This window comes from Saccostrea cucullata, unplaced genomic scaffold (genome assembly GCF_032062105.1).
Source record: "Saccostrea cucullata isolate Sc308-1 unplaced genomic scaffold, CSIRO_AGI_Scuc_v1 ctg366, whole genome shotgun sequence".
NCBI classification, from domain to species: Eukaryota; Metazoa; Mollusca; class Bivalvia; order Ostreida; family Ostreidae; genus Saccostrea; species Saccostrea cuccullata.
The window spans coordinates 346686-365186 of NW_026931480.1; the positions used below are offsets into that span (position 1 = coordinate 346686).

General features: G+C 34.0%; 1 protein-coding gene across 5 annotated transcripts in view; it reads left to right on the forward strand.

Annotated features, from left to right (window-relative positions):
* Window positions 1-4853: 4853 nt before the first annotated feature.
* The window catches only part of LOC134232719 (filamin-A-like), a 43336-nt gene continuing 29688 nt past the window's right edge, over window positions 4854-18501 (forward strand). For 2 of the 5 annotated variants that reach the window (XM_062714702.1, XM_062714704.1), the window contains exon 1: window positions 4855-5133. In XM_062714702.1, coding sequence (XP_062570686.1) covers window positions 5068-5133 — 66 coding nt within the window. In that variant the 5' untranslated portion in view covers window positions 4855-5067. Of the gene's footprint in view, window positions 5134-12527; window positions 12639-18501 lie in introns of those variants that run through there. The other 3 variants (XM_062714703.1, XM_062714705.1, XM_062714706.1) reach the window with 3 other exon arrangements.

The window sequence follows — 18501 nt, forward strand, 5'->3', positions numbered from 1 at the left end:
GTTCTGTCACAAAAGTTAAAAGATTTTTCCGAGTTTTATATTTCTTTCCATGTGAGTTAATTTTTATGACAAGAACAGTTAATTTGTCAGAAATGGTCATATCTCGGCAACAGAATGGGTGGATAATAACATCCTTTCCAAAAATAAGCATGGCGACCATTAAAACACAAATCTTCTGTCTCAGGTGAGACCTTTATTCAGGAGGGATAGAGAATGGGTGCATCCTTTTTATCATATCTAATATGTTTAAAATCTAAAGTAAACGATATCTTAGGTATTTAATACTTATATCATTGTTTAAATATTCAACTATTTTTCAAAGTGCTAATTGGAGGTCTTTGATAGCAAATTGCTTAATTAAAAATACATATCTTTTCAAACTTGCTTTCACTGGGCAAGATGACAAGTATCATTTTTAACCATCAGCCTTCCTTCACTAAAACGATTAATCCAATCATTAATTGAATTTATAGGAACTCATTTATCTCAATAAACTGTGTACAAATTATTATATGATACTGTAGAGGGATTTCTAAGATATTACAATAAATTGTACAGTCGTTTGTTGAACGAGTTCGACTGAGACAAGTGACCTAAATAGTGACGTCATTTTCACATTGTGACGTCACAAACAAGGAGAGAAACTTTATTCAGCATATGCTATTTATAGACCTTTTGTATGGCTATGTGTGTACCGAATTTCATTCTAATCTGAAGATATAGAGATAGTTTGCGAACGAACTTTTTGATCACCCCTCGTTTCAGAAGGAAAATAATTTATTAAAAGTGTTATTAAATTTTCTCCTTTCCTTTGCACCGCCATAAAATTACCTTGTTCTTAAATACCTTCTTTAACTACAATTTAATTAAAAAAAAAATGATTTTGATATTTTTAATAAAAATGGTTAATTTGTCAGTTGAACGCATTTGGGATTAAAAGTCAATCAATTTCCTTTAAAACAATCCGTTTGTGTCCACTAAAACCTGAGTAAACTCCATTCTTTATCAAATATTAGGCGTTTCTGTTAGCTTGTTATTTAACGGTCATACATAGTTGCCATCGTTTGCTACACTGTATAAAAAAATTTCGTATCATAAAAGAAAACAGACACAATTCGGTTATCGATTGATAGTACTTTGGCAGAAGTTCCCAATTCTTTGAATAAAGGAAGTTAGATCAAGGGAAAAAAAAGTAAAAACAAGACGTGTCTGTGAAACATTGATGCCCCCACATGGTAACTTTCGGTCAAGGTTTAAGTTTTTAAAATGCAATTTAGATTTCACGGTCAAAAGATCGAAATGTTGTATTCCAAAGAAAGGACATGTATCAATGAATAAAAAGTGGACCAGAGTCCAAGGTTAATGTCCAATCAAAGGGTCAAAATCATTGATACCATGGGGAATGACTTGATAGAAGAAATAAATATATGGGTATGAAAGCCATAGTACCAACTATTCAAACCAGAAGTCTCTGTCGAGACTGAAGCTCTACTGGTTTGTACAGTACTTGTAGCAAAGGAAGAGAAAAGTACTTAAGCAGTTGGGAATTGAAACTTTACAACAGCAATAAATAGAATAATGATCATTGATAAGGCCTTCTTATGTTCTTAAGTGTTTACTACTTGTGTGCCAAGTTATATTGAAATCAGACCAAAACTGTAGGAGGAGTAGCATTTTGAAAGAATTTCACAGAAATTTCTATTTTTAGTAACCACGGCAACACCGTTTATCGAAATCAAAAATCGATAAACAGAATTATGTATCTTAGTGTAGTCTACTTGTGTGCCAAGTTATATTGAAATCAGACCAAAACTGTAAGAGGAGTACCATTTTGAAAGAATTTCACAGAAATTTCTATTTTTAGTTACCATGGCAACACCGTTTATCGAAATCAAAAACTGATAGACAGAATTATGTATCTTAATGTAGTCTACTTGTGTGCCAAGTTATATTGAAATCAGACCAAAACTGTAGGAGGAGTAGCATTTTGAAACAATTTTACAGAAATTTCTATTTTTACTTACCACGGCAACACCGTTTATCGAAATCAAAAACCGATACACAGAATTATGTATCTTAGTGTAGTCTACTTGTGTGCAAAGTTATATTGAAATTAGACCAAAACTGTAGGAGGAGAAGCATTTTGAAAAATTGTTTACAGACAGACAGACGGACAGACGGACGGACGCCGGACGCATTACTATCGCATAAGTTCTTCTGGTCTCTGACCAGTAGAGCTAAAAATTCTGGTCAAGGTTTAAAGGTTTTTTGAATTTAAACGCTAAGGTGAAGGTCAAAAGGTAAGAAATTATTTGTATCCAGAGTAAGGTCTTGTCACAAGAAACACATTTCCTAAATGTGAAAGCCTTAGTAGTACCAGTTGTTCATAAGCTACAGCCAACAAGATGTGTTTTTGAAACACTGATGTCCCCGTATGGCAAAGATTAAACTTTTCGTAGATGAAAATTTAATTTATTGGTACCCAAAGGAGGGTATTCTCATTGGAAATTAAATACAATTGTGAGATATGTAAGTAGGCCAAGGTTAAAGTTTTTTCTTAAGCACGGAAATCGTCAAGGTCAAAAGGTAAAAGTAAATTGGTATCCAATGAAAGATCTTGCCACAAAGAATACATATGTTAAGTATGGAAGCCCTAGCTCTAACCGTTTAAAAGTAATGGCCAAGGTTGAAAATTTTAAAAATTAGGTCAAACTCCAAGGTCAGATGGTCAAAGTTCTTGCTATCAAATGAAAGGTCTTGTCATAAAGATTAAATATGTAAAGCCCTAACCCTTTCAAAATAAGGGTCAAGGTTTGCTTTTTAAAGTTAAGTCAAACTCCAAGGTCAAGGTCAAAGGATCAAAGTTCTTGGTATCCAATGAAGGGTCTTTTCACAAGAATTACATGTGTGAAGTAAGAAAGCCTTATCCTTTGGCATTCAAAAGTTATGACCAAGGTTAAAGTTTTTTCATAAGTATAGAAATCTCCAAGGTCAAGGTCAAAAAGTCAAGGTTGATGGTATTCAATGAAAGATCTTTTCAATAAAATACATATTTGAAGTATAAATGTCCTGGTATCTACTTTTCAAAAGAAATGGCCTTAGTAAAAGTTTAAAATTTTTGTGTAAAAGTGGGTCAAACTCCAAGGTCAAGGTCAAAAGGCCAAATTTGGTGGTACCCAAAGAAAGTTCTTGTCACAAGGAATACACATGTGAAATATGAAAGTCATAGCTCCACTAAATCAAAGTTATGAGCAAGGTTAAAGTTTTTGCGGACAAACAGACAGAGATACAGAGAGACAGAAAGAAAGACGGACGGACACGACAAAAACTATATACCCCCGAAACTTCGTTTACGGGGGCATGAAAATAAAGTAAAAACCGCCCCCTCCAACCCCGGATTCTAGAATGGCAATTTTCGAACCTTTTTGCACATCACATACTACATGGTATAGAATTCCAAAAATGATTAAGCTACTGCGTAAATGTAAGAGGAATTCTGGAAACCATTTTTTTGTACAAAGTAGTTTTTCCCACCCTCAATTGGCAAAGAGAGTGATACGATGAAAATGAAAACTATTATACTTAATTGCAAATCCACAAAACTTTCTTTAGACAGCGCTTTAATTCCTCTGCACTCATATTTATGATCTATATGACCTTGATGCCTTGTTCTTCACTTTCAGTATCGTAACACACACATTGGATCAAGTAAAACACAAAGAGGTGATTTACAGGATATTAAGGCCTTCAGGAACAATATTAAGGTACATGGTAAACGTACGATATCTAATTTGCTGGTGCATTTACGGACACATTATTAAAACCCGTCCACGTACTCCTTCTCAATGAAGTCATTTATTAATTAAGGTGTTAGGAAATGTTTGTTTTGACAAGACTCATCATTTTATTATCATTTTTACGACACATGTTCTAGTTTAATACCATTATATTTGTTATTTAATTTTGAAATTTTGTTTTCATTATCCAGTATCTTAAGACAGGACTTGTATTATGTACTAAAGATGATAAATGCGCCAAATCATAATCAGATACATGTACTGTATACAGGGTTATTTTCGCTCCATCTTATTTTTTTTCGCCCTAGCTTTTACACCAGAAAATCGACCAATTGCAACGGGGGCAAAAGGGGCGAAATTGAACGGGAGCGAACATTCCCCTGTATACATATTACCTCTATGGCATGGAATATAAGTTGAGGAAATTAACCATGAGAAAAAATATTGACAGAATTTTTTGGAAAAATTGAGTTTTGCCCAAACCTCGAAGAGAACTGTTGCCGTCGGCTTAAGGACCTTCGACACGATTTGGGTTATCAGGACCTATTTAACAAATATTGCATTCAACTCCATACAATAAAAAATGTCATTATTTAAGTTATCGAACATTATATTCAAAGTTATTTTCTAAAACTTTTAATTCATGCGATTCTATCTGGATTTGTGTCATTTTTTCCTTTGTAATTGATTTGTATTTCAACAGCAAAGTACGATCTAGAGACAACAATAATGATTTCATTATCAAAGACAATGGCAAAACAGCGTGAAGCTTGCAGGCACTTGCAAAAACAAAGGATTGCTCTTAAGCAGCCTTAATTCCCTGACGTTTGGATGAACCCGGCAGATAAGGGCGCCAAAATCTTCCCTCTTCTTCTGCCTGCCTCATTGAAGTGACAGACTAATCCTGGTATCGTCAGAAACAATAAGCGGGACCTGGAACCAAACAACATTCATCAAATCCTTGCGCAAACTTAATGTATTAATAACATTGACATCCTAATTCCAATAAGTAATACAATCCTAATTTCTTTGAACTGCATGCTGTACATGGAAACCGTTCTTCACATGTGTCGTAAATTACCTTTCGTAGAGGACACTCATCAATGAAAAAGGCGGAAATCGTATTCGAGAAAAAGTTCTGGGAGTTCTGCCAATTTTCACACTTTTTCTTCCCTGTTAGAGAGCGGACATCTATTTTTCGGTCCTTGGATCCGTGAGAAGAACAGTTTCTTATACATTCTGATTTGCATTTTGACTTTATCTTCTCGACATGTCAAATAAACCTTGGCCTTGGTCGGTCCTGCCGCACTCAGCAATCGAGAACTATAAGAAAACGGTAAGCGAGTAAATTTTTTAAAAGACAAAAATATTTATTTTAATTAAAAATATTCTTAATTATAAACGCTTACGTCTTCTAAGCTTTAGTCTTTTGAAAATTTGAAGAAAGGTTGCTGTTGCCGTGCATTTAATTAAATACCGAGACAAGTGGTTCTAAATTTTGATGATGATTTGCAATTCAGCAGAAAAATATATTGAAGCATTTTATTCAATTGACATTTAAGGGACAGAAAATTGTTTTGATTTTTTTCTCAGATTATCAAATTTTGAATTTGAGATGTTTATAGCACTGCAAGTTAAAATAAGTGTATTTTATTTTGTCCATAATGCCTGGGATCAATTATGTTCATGCACCTTTCATATGCATCAACCCATCTTGAATCTGACATGATGCATATCATAATTTAAACAGACATATTGTGTTTTTTTTTTACCATCTGCATGGAATGAGTAACAATTCAGCAAGGAAATGCAATCTGTTTCCGGGAAAAGAAAGTGGCATCTATTGCAGAAAGGTTGTGTTTTTTATTAGAACTTTCTGACTGTTTTCAATGCTTGACGTTTTCTTCCGTTGGTTTTTGACAATGTCACAAGATCAATTTAACGATCTTATTCTTTTGTCCTCCTAAGGACAAAATAAATTCGAATTCAGGAACAAACACCTGTAAACCAACTTTTACCAGGGGTAAACTAGTTAGCGACGATTAATTTTCGCGATCAAGCCTTTTTCGATCTGTTTTAAGCAAGAGACATTTTTTGATGTCTTGACCTACACTTAATTAGATTTTACGGATGAATTCTGCATGAGTTGAGCTCAGTATCGCAATATTTGAATGCACCAATCATCTTTATGTGAATTTTCCAAGCGCCTGTCAAAATTATACATACTCAAAAATGCCTCGATTTCGGGTATTTTGGATGTTAACAGTTTTTAGATATTGGTTCATTTGTATGCTATTTAACGTCTCTCTCTCTCTCTCTCTCTCTCTCTCTCTCTCTCTCTCTCTCTCTAAGTTTTCACTCATATGGAGATGCCATCACTTGCCGGTGAGACCTTTGTCCCAATAGTCGGCACTTACGACCATTCAGGAGCAATGAGAGATCTTTTTTGTGACAGCACCTACTGCGAAACGGGATCTCAGTTTATACAGTCTCATCCGAAGAACCGGTCTCCACGTCCCACAGTGGGATTCGATCCCGCGACGTAAGGATCGACTTCCTACTTCGCGACTCTAGAGCAAACGCTCTAACCACTGCGCCACGCGGGAGATGTAGACTCTATTGGCGTCTTCTGTATTGTGTAAGATAATTTACAGCTCAGCCCAAATTGCCTAAATTGGTCCGTCATTCTACCTCGCTGCAAGACATTTAATAAAGTTTGGGCTCTGACCTGTTGGAACTGGAATTCCCAAAACCATTGCAATTGTATAATATGTTCTATACTCAGTAACCATTTAACTGCTTTAAATTATGAATACAAAGAAACCAATTTCGACACCGAGAAATTTTAACAATCAAAACTATTTTTATTCAGGTTTCGTTTTCCATCCATTCGGCATCGCTTTTCTTTCGAAAAAGAATTATTGTACCCGAAGTACCGGAAGTGAAAAAGGCATTCATTGCTTCTTGTCATAGCTAAATTCTATGCGATTATATTTATAATTCAAACTGTAAAATGAAATATGGAAATAACGAATAGCAATCAAGTTCAATGGTTCATGTGAACAATACAATCTGGGAGCAAAGCCAACTTGGACCTCCAAAAACATCAGATTAATTGAATATTGTTCAACGTCCCTCAGAATTTTTCACTCGTATGGAGACGCCGCCATTTGCCGGTGAAGAGCTGCAAATTTGTCCTATACTCGGCACTCAGGGCCATTGAGCAGGGAGGGATCTTTTTCGGACCAGCACCTACTACGACACAGGGCCTCGGTTTATACGGTCTCATCCGACGGTAAGGTCTCCACGTCCTACGTACAGTGCGATTCGATCCCGCGACGTAAGGATCAACTCCTTACTTCGCGACTATAGAGCAAACGCCACGCGGGCGACCAAAAACATCAGAGATGGGATCAGATGCCATGAAGGAGTAAAAAGATGTGATGCATTTTACAAATTTTGCAAACTGTTTGGTGAAGATCATCAATGTTCTTGGCATTTTGGAGCATATTTACAAATTTTGCTGAAATATCTGTAAATTACAGTGCTTCTAAATATCTTAAATAAAGGTTTTACTCAGCAAACGTTCACATTTCTTGTCCCATATATTACGTAACGATGCTTTATAGTAATAGCCAACCTTATGGTTTTACAATTTCATATAATTACTGCCAATTACAATCTGGAAAGTGACTATCAGGGATACTGAATGACACTACTTTTATAACCCCAAAATGCACTATAGTTAATATTTTAACCAAAAAAAAAAAAAGATTAAATGACGTACTAATACATTATATAAAGTAATTTATGGAACGCCATCACTGCCTTATAGCATACAACTATGCATTTATTACGTCAATTTATCATTACGTGATGTGAACATATCTTTACGTTATATCCATTTTTTATGGGATGATGAAAATTTTAGCATCATGTCGCATTACATTTACATCCTTTCATTATGTCAGCACTTCATAACTTGAAGTAAAAAAATTATGTGAAGTGATAATGTGTTTACATTGTGTTAAAACTTTATTACGTGAAATGAATGTTTCTTTACATCAATTTCTTTAATATGTGAGGTCAAAATTGCATTATCAAGTAAATTGTGTTTTAAAGTTAAACTTATCATCACATGAAGTCAAAAGCCCTTTTGAGAGTGTATATTTCGATTATATCAAAGTATTATTACGTGATATGGATTTATCTTTATTTTACGGCGATAGCATCATGATGTGAGGTGAACACATCTTACCTTTATGTCAGTGCTTTATTACGAGGTGTAAAAATTGTGTAACATAATGTGAACATATCTTTATATTATATCAACACTTTATTACATTATGTTCCATACCGTGATGTGGATATATTATAACGTTATGCCAACTCTTTCTTATGTGATTTAAAAATATCTTTATATTGTGTTAACTCTTTATCATGTGGATTCCAAGTTCATTACCTGATGCAAAAATACATTTACATTATCTCAAAGCTGTATATCTAGTATATAATAAATGTTGACGACCGTGTTTTAATGACTGGGAGGGGGGGGGGGGGCATATTAGGACAAATTACAGGGCTCTTTTCCCAGACATAACTTTACTATAGAAAATGTAATGTTCATTGAAACTGTACAGCCCCCCCCCCCATTTCTTGTTGAAATATAGTCCACTAAGGGTATTATAATATATTACTCTCCCCGAAATAGGATCTACGTTTTTTTTCTTGGCTTGTCTAGTTTTTTCGGATAAATGATTTTTTTTAATGGCTGACCTCCTCTTTCAAAAAAATGATGCTACGTCACTGGAGTTAGTAATTTTTTTTAATCTACCAGTCGCTCATCTAAATCAATTGAATATGCCTTCATGGGTACATATCAGTGGCAGATATGGGAATCTTGAACAAGGAAGGGGGACGGTATATGGTTGGAGACCAAGGGTAGCGGAGAAAGGCTTTATAGTTTTATAGAAAAAAAGTTTTCAACTTAATTCAGCAAACTTAATGTGAAACTAAGGCATTGTCCTACAAAGTTTAAGACTTTATAAAAAAAAAAAAATTCAAATTATAAGAAAAAAAATGATTGCTGCACGACTCATAATATTGATTTATTTAATTATCAGATTAAAGCAAAACACCACTGAATTTCGACGTGACTTTAATTCACAGTCGCAGTGTTAAGGCTTTGCATGTTTCAAGATTGTCAATCATTTGTCCTTAAAGTTTTCATTTAAAGATGTAGAAAATGACAGTTTTCTTTCCCGCCATTTTTGCTTGCGGAACGCGGAAAATACGTTATGCTCATATAAAGGCCGAGGATATCGCATAACGTAATAGTGAATCGACATAATGTAGAAGAGTGCCAATTGAGCTTTTCACACAGTTAATAGAAACTAAGATTGTCATGAAAAGTAAACATAACGAAATGCAAGCTAACGAAATAAAATTGTAGTATGTGTAAATGTCATAAAGAGTTGATATAATGTAAAGGAAAGTTAACACGATGCAATAGTAGTGTGGGTTAATGTCATAAAGAGTTGACATAATGTAATGGAAGGTTGGCACAATGCAATAGTAGGGTGGGTTAATGTCATAAAGAGTTGACATAATGTAATGGAAGGTTGGCACAATGCAATAGTAGGGTGGGTTAATGTCATAAAGAGTTGACATAATGTAATGGAAGGTTGACACAATGCAATTATATAAGGCAGTAATTAATTAATTACTAGTATAATAACAAAAGGGAATATCTTCTCTAACTAGAGTACAAATTTCCCTGCAAAATCAAGAGAGACTTACATGTACCCAGTATCAGAACACTGTTTTATCCAGTGTGTGGTCCAGAATTTTTCAAATCTGGTATATACCCTTGCTCAATACTGATTTGTAATCTCTTTGCTTCTAGATGTCAAGCAGCAAAGAAAAATAATGCTTTTCACAATATAATCAATACAGCTCCACCCCAACACCAGATCCCTGACTCTGAGGCCATGCATTTCACAATTATGGAAAAGGCATCGTTGCTCAACATAACCATGCGCTTTGTTGATTGCAAAATATCCAGGGACAGAGAAATAGATTTTATAGAGAATGTATGCATTTGTTCACGATAAAATCAAGAAAGCCCCACTCTTTGACCAAACCTTTGACCCAGGGTTATTTGTTTCAAAATTCTGAAAAGGGCAATCTTGTCTGCTACCATTTACAAATGCCTAATTTATGCTGGAAGACAGAAGACTTTGAAATAATATACATTGTGTAGGCATTTTCACTATATCATCAACTGAGCTACCCCACCCATCCACCCCTCTCTTATTCAGAACTCTGATCCTGTTGCCATGAATTTCATAGCTCTGAAACAGTCATTACTTGCTCAACATTACCATGTTCTTTGTTTAATACCAAAGGGCAGAAATGATTATTTTTTTTTTATCTAGAATGTATGCTTTAGTACTATATAGTCAACAGAGCCCCCAACACCATGCAGAACCAGAGGTCATAAATTTTATGATTTTGGAAAAGTTACCCTTGCTCTTCAAAATAATGTACTTACTTTGTTTCGTAACTTCACGTCAAACATATGTGTTTGTAGACATCGGCACGATGATTTTCTGGATTATAGTTTTAATGGTTTTCATTAAAACACAGCAGATTTACCTCTTTTATTAAACATGAAGGATAGAGTTTACTTCTTGAGAATGCAAAGATGTTTGTAAAATTAACACTCTGCGAAATTCAAAGTTTTAATATTTTTCAGATAAAATTAAGACGGGAACCCCTAATTCAGGGTTAATGAGTTTCATACATAATTTTAAAAGAGGCATTCTTGCTGATCAGAACAATTAGATTATAGCTGTTAAGCAGAGAATATTTTAAGGAGGAAATTTCATTTTCATATTGTTAATAGAGTACTCCTGTCTCAATCCCTGAACTTCTGACCAAGGGACCATGAATTTCACAACTGTTTATCATAACAGGCATTTATAACATGGAAGGAGTCAATGTATGAAATGTTACTAGATCAATAGATCCCTATCCTCACTCAAGGACCCCTGTCCAAGGGACCACAAATTAAATAATTTTGGTAAGGAGCTGAATGCTTTAAAAAATGGAAAAAGTTTTTCTGCTTGAAGAACATTCGTAAAGATTGCATTTACTAGTATTTCGATGGTTTTAGTGCCACTCCTTATGACCTGGGGGGGGGGGATCATGAAATACCAAAATTGCATGGTTGAAATTGCTTTAAGTGGTTCAAGCGAAGAATTAAGCTAAAAATGCTCAAATGTTACGACGCACGACGACGAACAAAAACAGATATGAGAAATAGGTCACCCGGGTCAGATTCGTCAGAATATAATATTTTTCTATTATTATTGATTTAAAAATGACCGAATGGAATACCGTTAGGGTTTCCGAAATGCATAAAATTATTCTCGAGGAAGTGCAATTTGTTTCATGGCATAAGGCTGACAGAAAGATAGAAGTAGTGCTTCAGTTGCAAGCCCTTTCTCCCTCCTAGTCGGGTAAAGATGAAAGAGTATAAAGTCGTTATATGAAGTGGAAGCAATATCTTCAGCTATTAGAAGTTCATATGGTTACAGGTCTTTGAAAATGTTGTTTTCAATCAGAAAAATATGCATCTGACCACTAACACCGAGATAGGGGTTTCCTTCCTGAAGCAAAGTGAAACTTACTGTGGTAAGTTAGGCATCCCATTCAGGTTTTGAGCATTATTGACAACATGGTGATTTATTATACCTTTTGTTTGTAGCGGTATTTCAGAAAATGTTTCCAAATAATAAAATGAGATTTTTTCTTGCAAGTATCTTTCATCTATCAACAATATTTCTCGCCGCGAATCAATCTTTTTGATTTAGTACATAGAATAGGTGGTCGCAAAGATTTATAGTCGTAAAAGGATTTCAAACCAACGGAACACGAACTAAGGTTGAATAATATTTGGTTTTACTGTATTGGGAACTGTGTAATTTTCTGTAAATTCCAATTAGTCATAGATGTCATATACTGCTTTGTAAGTGAAATTTTATTCAGTCTTCGGTTAATTCTTGTCAATGTTACACGTTTGGAATAAATTGTTGAAATCGCTATGATTGGGTTCAATTTTTGAGTGTAACAGTATTGTCCAATTAAGAATTGCATACCAAATGACTAGTGTGCACCAGTGTTATTAGAACATGATAGAAATATAAAATGATAGGATATATTTGGAAGTTTGTACATGTCTTACATGTAACAGTTCAATGCATTTTTTTTTCAAGCTTAAATTTCTTGAAATTGTCATACACAAAATTTTCGTACATTAGTAGTTGCTATACAGTTCCTATACTTCGCATCTACTTTCCATTCATTCTAAATGATATACAAGAGTATGAATTTATGCTTTTAATACTGGTGTAAGGACGCTGTTTCCTCTTTTTCCGTGGGGGTCAGTTTTAGTGTATATTAATATATGGATCTCTGAGTGGCACCGTCCTACCTTGCTCTTCATACTGTCACACGCCACGAAACATCCTTTCATCTGGAGCCAAGGAGTAACCTTGGAATGAGAAAGTAATGTTTCATCACGCAGTTGGAGATTCATTTTATGGCAAAATAACTTTTTATTGGATAAATCATGTAGGACATTTTGCAGAAAATGCAGGCAGAAAAAGTAATGAATGTCAGCATCCCTTGATTTGGCGGATGGTGTGAAATCTCCAGCATAATCATATAACACAAGATTAAGCTTGTATCCATTTTCTTTTGATAAGTTTCTGTTGAAGGAATACTTGCTGAACTTCGACAATGTCTAAAATATTCAATTTTTGCATTCACAAAAAGGTGAGAAATATTTATCATTTTAATATAATTAAAATTTTTCTTACTACTTTTTTATCTCTCTAATTTAATTTTTTTTAAATATGAGTAATGTTTGACCGTACGACCTTGTAGAATTTTGTATGATGGTCATTCACTTATTCAGTTGAAAGTCGTAACACTACATGTATACTACAGTGCATGAATAAATGCTATTTGCTATTTTCAATTTTTGATATCTGAATTTCTGACATTTTTAATCAATCAATCAAGAGAATATATTTTAAAAAGTGCAAAGTTGAGTATTTAAGATGGAATACAGCATGGCGAAGGGCTTGCAATATTGCATATTGAGAAAAAGGGGTGCTTTGACCTTGTAGTAAATTCTTATAAGGAGGAAAGCTATTAGAAAAGTTTAGTACATTTTTTTTTTGTTTCGACAGTAGCATTTTAAATTGTTTCTAATTATTATAGATACGGTTCAAATTTCTAAAACTGAACTTTTAGGGTATGGTGAAAGAAAGAGGACGTATAAGGCGTGGATAATCCCCCGCTCTGAGACAAAATATATCAAAATTCACAGAAAAATTATATTTTCTAAAATCATGTTCTCGGGAATGTCATCTTCAAAACATTTTATGATTTTATTTTACTGAACGACTTATTATTTGATAATCTTTATTTCAAAGTTGACAGTAAAGCATATTTAGTGGAAAATGGGTTTACTAGAGCTATAAAAAATGAATTTTGAACATCAATGGGTCAAGTCTCCATTCTTTGTTAACGCTTAAATGATGGAAACGTAAATGCGAAATCCATTTCATTCGTCCAAAAAATGAAATCTGAACCCATTCTATATGAAAATCGAAAATTTCTTTAAAAAATGTACGCTTCAACAAACCCGTTCTTTTAAATCACACTGACAGACGTTGATAATGTATATACTTCGTAGCGTAGTGGTTAAAGCAGTCAAAAACAGAAAACATATTTTACAAGAAGTTTTTAAACAGAAATCATACTGTGAAAGAAACTGAAGGCATACTTTTATTTATTTTTTAAACAAACTTATGTGATTTTATTTTCCTTTTCAATATTGTTGTAAATTAATTGTTATGTGTATGCAAATGAAGATGAACATATCGATAAAAGAGAGAAAAAAAGCAGTCGGTCTTCGACCAAACCCTTCGCTATCGAGAAGGTTCGAATCATACGTGAAGCTTTTTATGCGCATTTATTTGGGGCGTATATTGTGTTTGTCCTGTCTGTCTGTCTGTTTGTCTATTTATCTGTTTGTTTGTTTGTTGTCAACTTTAACCTTCACCATAACTTTTGAACCGTGAAAGATAGAGACTTCATATTTGGTATGCGTACTCCACTAATTAAGCACTTTCAACTGACACCAAGGTCAATGACCTTGTGACCTTGGCTTTGACCTATATGCTAAAGATAGCTTTTTCGAACTTTCGCCATAACTTTTGAACCATAGGAGATAGACTTCATATGTAGTTAATAAATCCCTTTCCGAACTTAAAAAATCAGAGACAAATCCCCTTGTCTTTAAACAGAAATTAGCCGAAATAAAAGATTCTAAATCTTCAACAGTAGAAATTTACACAGACGGCTCTAAGGATAAAGGCAGGGTTGCGGCCGCTGCAATTGTCAATAAAAATGTTTTTTCTGTAAGACTTCCAAACGAAGCAACAATTTTTACGGCTGAAGCTAAAGCTATACAACTTGCTTTTGAATATATTACTACCTCGGATGAAAACTCTTTTACAATATTTTCAGATTCGCTTTCGTGTTTACAGTCCATACACAACATGAACAGTGATCATCCGTACATTTTGGATATATTAAATAAGTTCTGTCATCTTGCTAAACAAGGTAAAAATGTTGAATTTTGTTGGATTCCAAGCCATATTGGTATTCCCGGTAATAATAAAGCTGACAGTGCTGCAAAATCTGCTCTTCAATATGAAATCGTACCTTTTAAAATTCCCTACACAGATCTTAAGTACTTTGTAAAACTTTATGTAAATTCTCTTTGGCAAATCTATTGGGATTTTTGTGATGGTCATAAATTGTATTCAATACAAAACAAAGTTAATCAATCATCCGACTTCGGTCTGAAACGTCAAGACGAAGTTATTTTTTCAAGATTAAGAATTGGACATTCAAGATTTACCCATTCCTATTTAATGAGCGGGGAACATCAACCTGAATGCATATCTTGTGACTGTGCCATGACTTTAAATCATATACTTTTGGAATGTTCTGATTTCACACCTGTTCGAAATAAACTTTTTTATGGTGTAAAAACGATGCATGATCTTTTTGCAAATGTAACTCCTAGCGCTATTTTACAATACCTGCAGGATACAGATTTTTACAATAAGATTTAAATGTCAATATTTTTTATAAACATTGTTATCTTTGTATATTTGTATTTAACTGTTTTTATTTTTAAATTCAAAGTCCGTCGGATGGGACGTTAAATGGTGCCCCGTGTCAAGGATAACAACCCCCTTGGCACGCAAAAGATCGTTTCTCTGGAGTTCGGAAAAGAGTAGGCTCACTGGGGGCCGCCAGAGAAACCCAAAACTTTTAAAACCGTTCATACAGTGTTTAAGTTACTCCGCCGAAATATGGCTGAAATATTGCCGACTCGGCGTAAAAAAGCAATAATCATCAATCATATTTGGTATACATACTCCACTAATTAAGTTCTTTTAACTGACACCAAGGTCAATGATCTTTTGATCTTGACTGTAACATATATGCTAAAAAAAGCTTTTTCGAACTTTCGCCTTAACTTTTGAACCACAGGAGATAGAAACTTTATATTAATTTGGTATGCATACTCCACTTATTAAGTGCTTTCAAATGACACCAAGGAAACTGATCGTGTGACCTTGACTGTGACCGATTTGCTAAAAATTGCATTTTAGAACTTTGTTGCCACCGGGCGCATAGTGTTTCACAAACACATCTTGTTCTTTTCTTTTCACATATCTTAAAAACATGAGAGAAAAATAAATTATTAATAAAATATTAAAACAATGAAACACAGAATAAATTGTGTGAAAGATGATATAAACAATATAATTTTTAAAAAATATAACTTTTAGAATTGAGAAATGTCTTTTCTCGGAGCGGGGGATTGTCGTTGCCTTGTACGCCTCCATTCTTTATAAAAGTGATTAACGAAGATCCATGTATGACTAAATCCAGTCTGTAGACAAAACGATTCTACTTTATACTTTGATATAGATTTCCTTACTAGACAAAGAATTTACGTAGTCCGGGTTTTTTTTAATAATGTTGACGTTGCTATGGGTGCAAATCAGTTGAAAAGGGGGGAAAAGTCATTAAAAATTTTTAAAAATCATGTCAAGTTAGATTCTCTCGTGGTTTGTGATTTGATATGTTTATCCAACTATTCATGCTTTTCTATCCCTTTCTGAAAGGTTCGATTCGGTACTTGATGGATAAAAAATTAAATACAATCACAGACAAAATCAAATGGCGATCCTTTATTATCCCGCAGGGGCGCTTGAAAAGTGGGAGGGCATATACTATATAGTGATCGGTCTGTCCGTCTGTCCGTCTGTTACGCTTTGGGGTCCCCATCTTTTATCCACAATTTTTTTTTTACCACTGAATGAAATTTGATGCGACTTTTATTAAAGATTCTTTGTTACAAAGTGTCATTGTCACCTCAAATTTTAATTTTTGATCGGGTTTCCCAGAGCGAAATATGGACATGTGTCACCATTTTTTCTATAATATTGAAGGGTACCCATCTCTTATCTGCAGTTTAATGATACTTTCACAGATTCCTTATTACATGTACATAATGCCATTATGCACCTCCTATTTAACCATTTGATCTGAAACTTATTGCGGGTCTCCCAGAGCAAAACATGGACTTTGCCATTTTAACCATATGAGAGGCGGGGGGGGGGATCATTTAGTGAGCTCATTGCGCTCAGTACCTCTAGTTGATTACATAGTGTGAGCGTGTTTGTTGTGGTCATGCAGTATAACGTTAGATTCGCTGTAGCACACGATGCAGATTTTGCAGTAATAAAACTTGACGCACATGCAGTAAACAGGGGTACTTTTGAACAATAGCTGGACGAGTAAATGAGATAAAGAAATAGTGATAATATAACATGTGCAACTATTTTTCACGTTTTAGCTCTCTTTATTTTGTTTTAAATTGTTTGTTGACTTAAGCTTTTGTCTTGTTATGGAATTACTTCGTTCAACTTCTGGCTAAGATTATACTTTGGGACATAAAGCAGGAGAACAACTTTCGAAGCAAACAATTTCTGCACCACTGCATTGTAGGATAATTGTAAAATAATTTGGTATTGATGCCTGTGCATGTTTGGAATGTTGATCATCCCAAAGGTGTCAACTATTGACGATACTTTCATAAACTGTATTTTTGCGAGTTGATAACCATCATATGATAAACATACATGTCCAAAAGGCATGGTATATATAGTTTCTATTTGTAAACAAATTTTCACTAATTTCTTAGAAAAGGAGCTAGTGCTCCAGAAGAATCGATAAGATTCGGATGCTTAACATTGTACTCATAAACACAACATATCGCACAAACCCACGAAAAAAGAGCAATAACCCAAGTTTTAGCCAAACCTGAGACTTTAAGATATTGAAGATATTTCCAGTTGTATTTTCTTCATCCTTTGGCATTAGGTCATATAAATAGTATTTGTATGCTTACTTATTGCAAAACTCTGTTGTTTCGAGTTTCGATAGTCCAGCTATATGTTCAGCCAACAATTTAATGAGCTAGTTATACATGTACTTTGTTACACTAGAATTTGGCTGTTGATATATATTTATCCAACGTGCTTCGCATAGAATGTTGGTTAGTGTGATATTGTACATTCTGTGCATAACACAGCCGCGAAGCAAACGTAACATGGATCTAAAATGCTGAAAGGACAGATATTGAGATACTTTGACACTGATATTTACACGAGTGTTATAGTTCTTGTCTCAATTCTATGAGTGAACAATTCTCGAATCAGACGTTTAATAATATGAAATTCTATGGCAAGCCCTTTTGCTATTTATTCGGAAAATAAAATTAATCTTAAAATTACATAGATATCTCTCATTTTAGAGAGATATCTCTTTAAAAATAGAGATATCTCTCCTCTTAAAGAGATTTTTCTCATTTTTAAGAGAAATCTCTAAGAGAAAGAGATATCTCTTAAACTTAGAGAGATATCTCTTACACTTAGAGAGATATCTCTTTTTATTAGAGAGATATCTCTTCCACTTGAAAAGATATCTCTTTCTCCTTGAGAGATATCTCTTTCGTGAAAAGAGATATCTCTAAACGTTAAAGAGATATCTCTTTCACCTAGAGAGATATCTCTTTTACTTTTGGAGATATCTTTTCAAGTTAAAGAGATATCTCTTAAAGTAAAAGAGATATCTCTCTTAGTTTATCTTAAGAGATATCTCTTGTAGTGAAAGAGATATCATTCAAAAGTGTCTAAAAGAGATATCTCTCAAGCAAAAAGAGATATCTCTTTGTTGCAAAGAGATATCTCTCTTCATATTTTTTTTATTTAAATTCCATTTTAAATGACTTCTCCCTTTACCGGAAGTAAGCTTTTTTATTGACGGAAGTACTCAAATTAGAAATAGTTGATTATTTCATAAGCTGAGAAAATTCGGTCCATTGCATTTGAGATTATATATTTGTGTACTTTCGTTTTCCTGAATATTAAACTTGTAGCATTTTTATCAACGAAGTTACCATTATTATTTGTTGTTTCAAATAAGGGATTTATAGCATTTTTGTCTACACAGTACATGTATTATTCTGGGTAATTGCTTG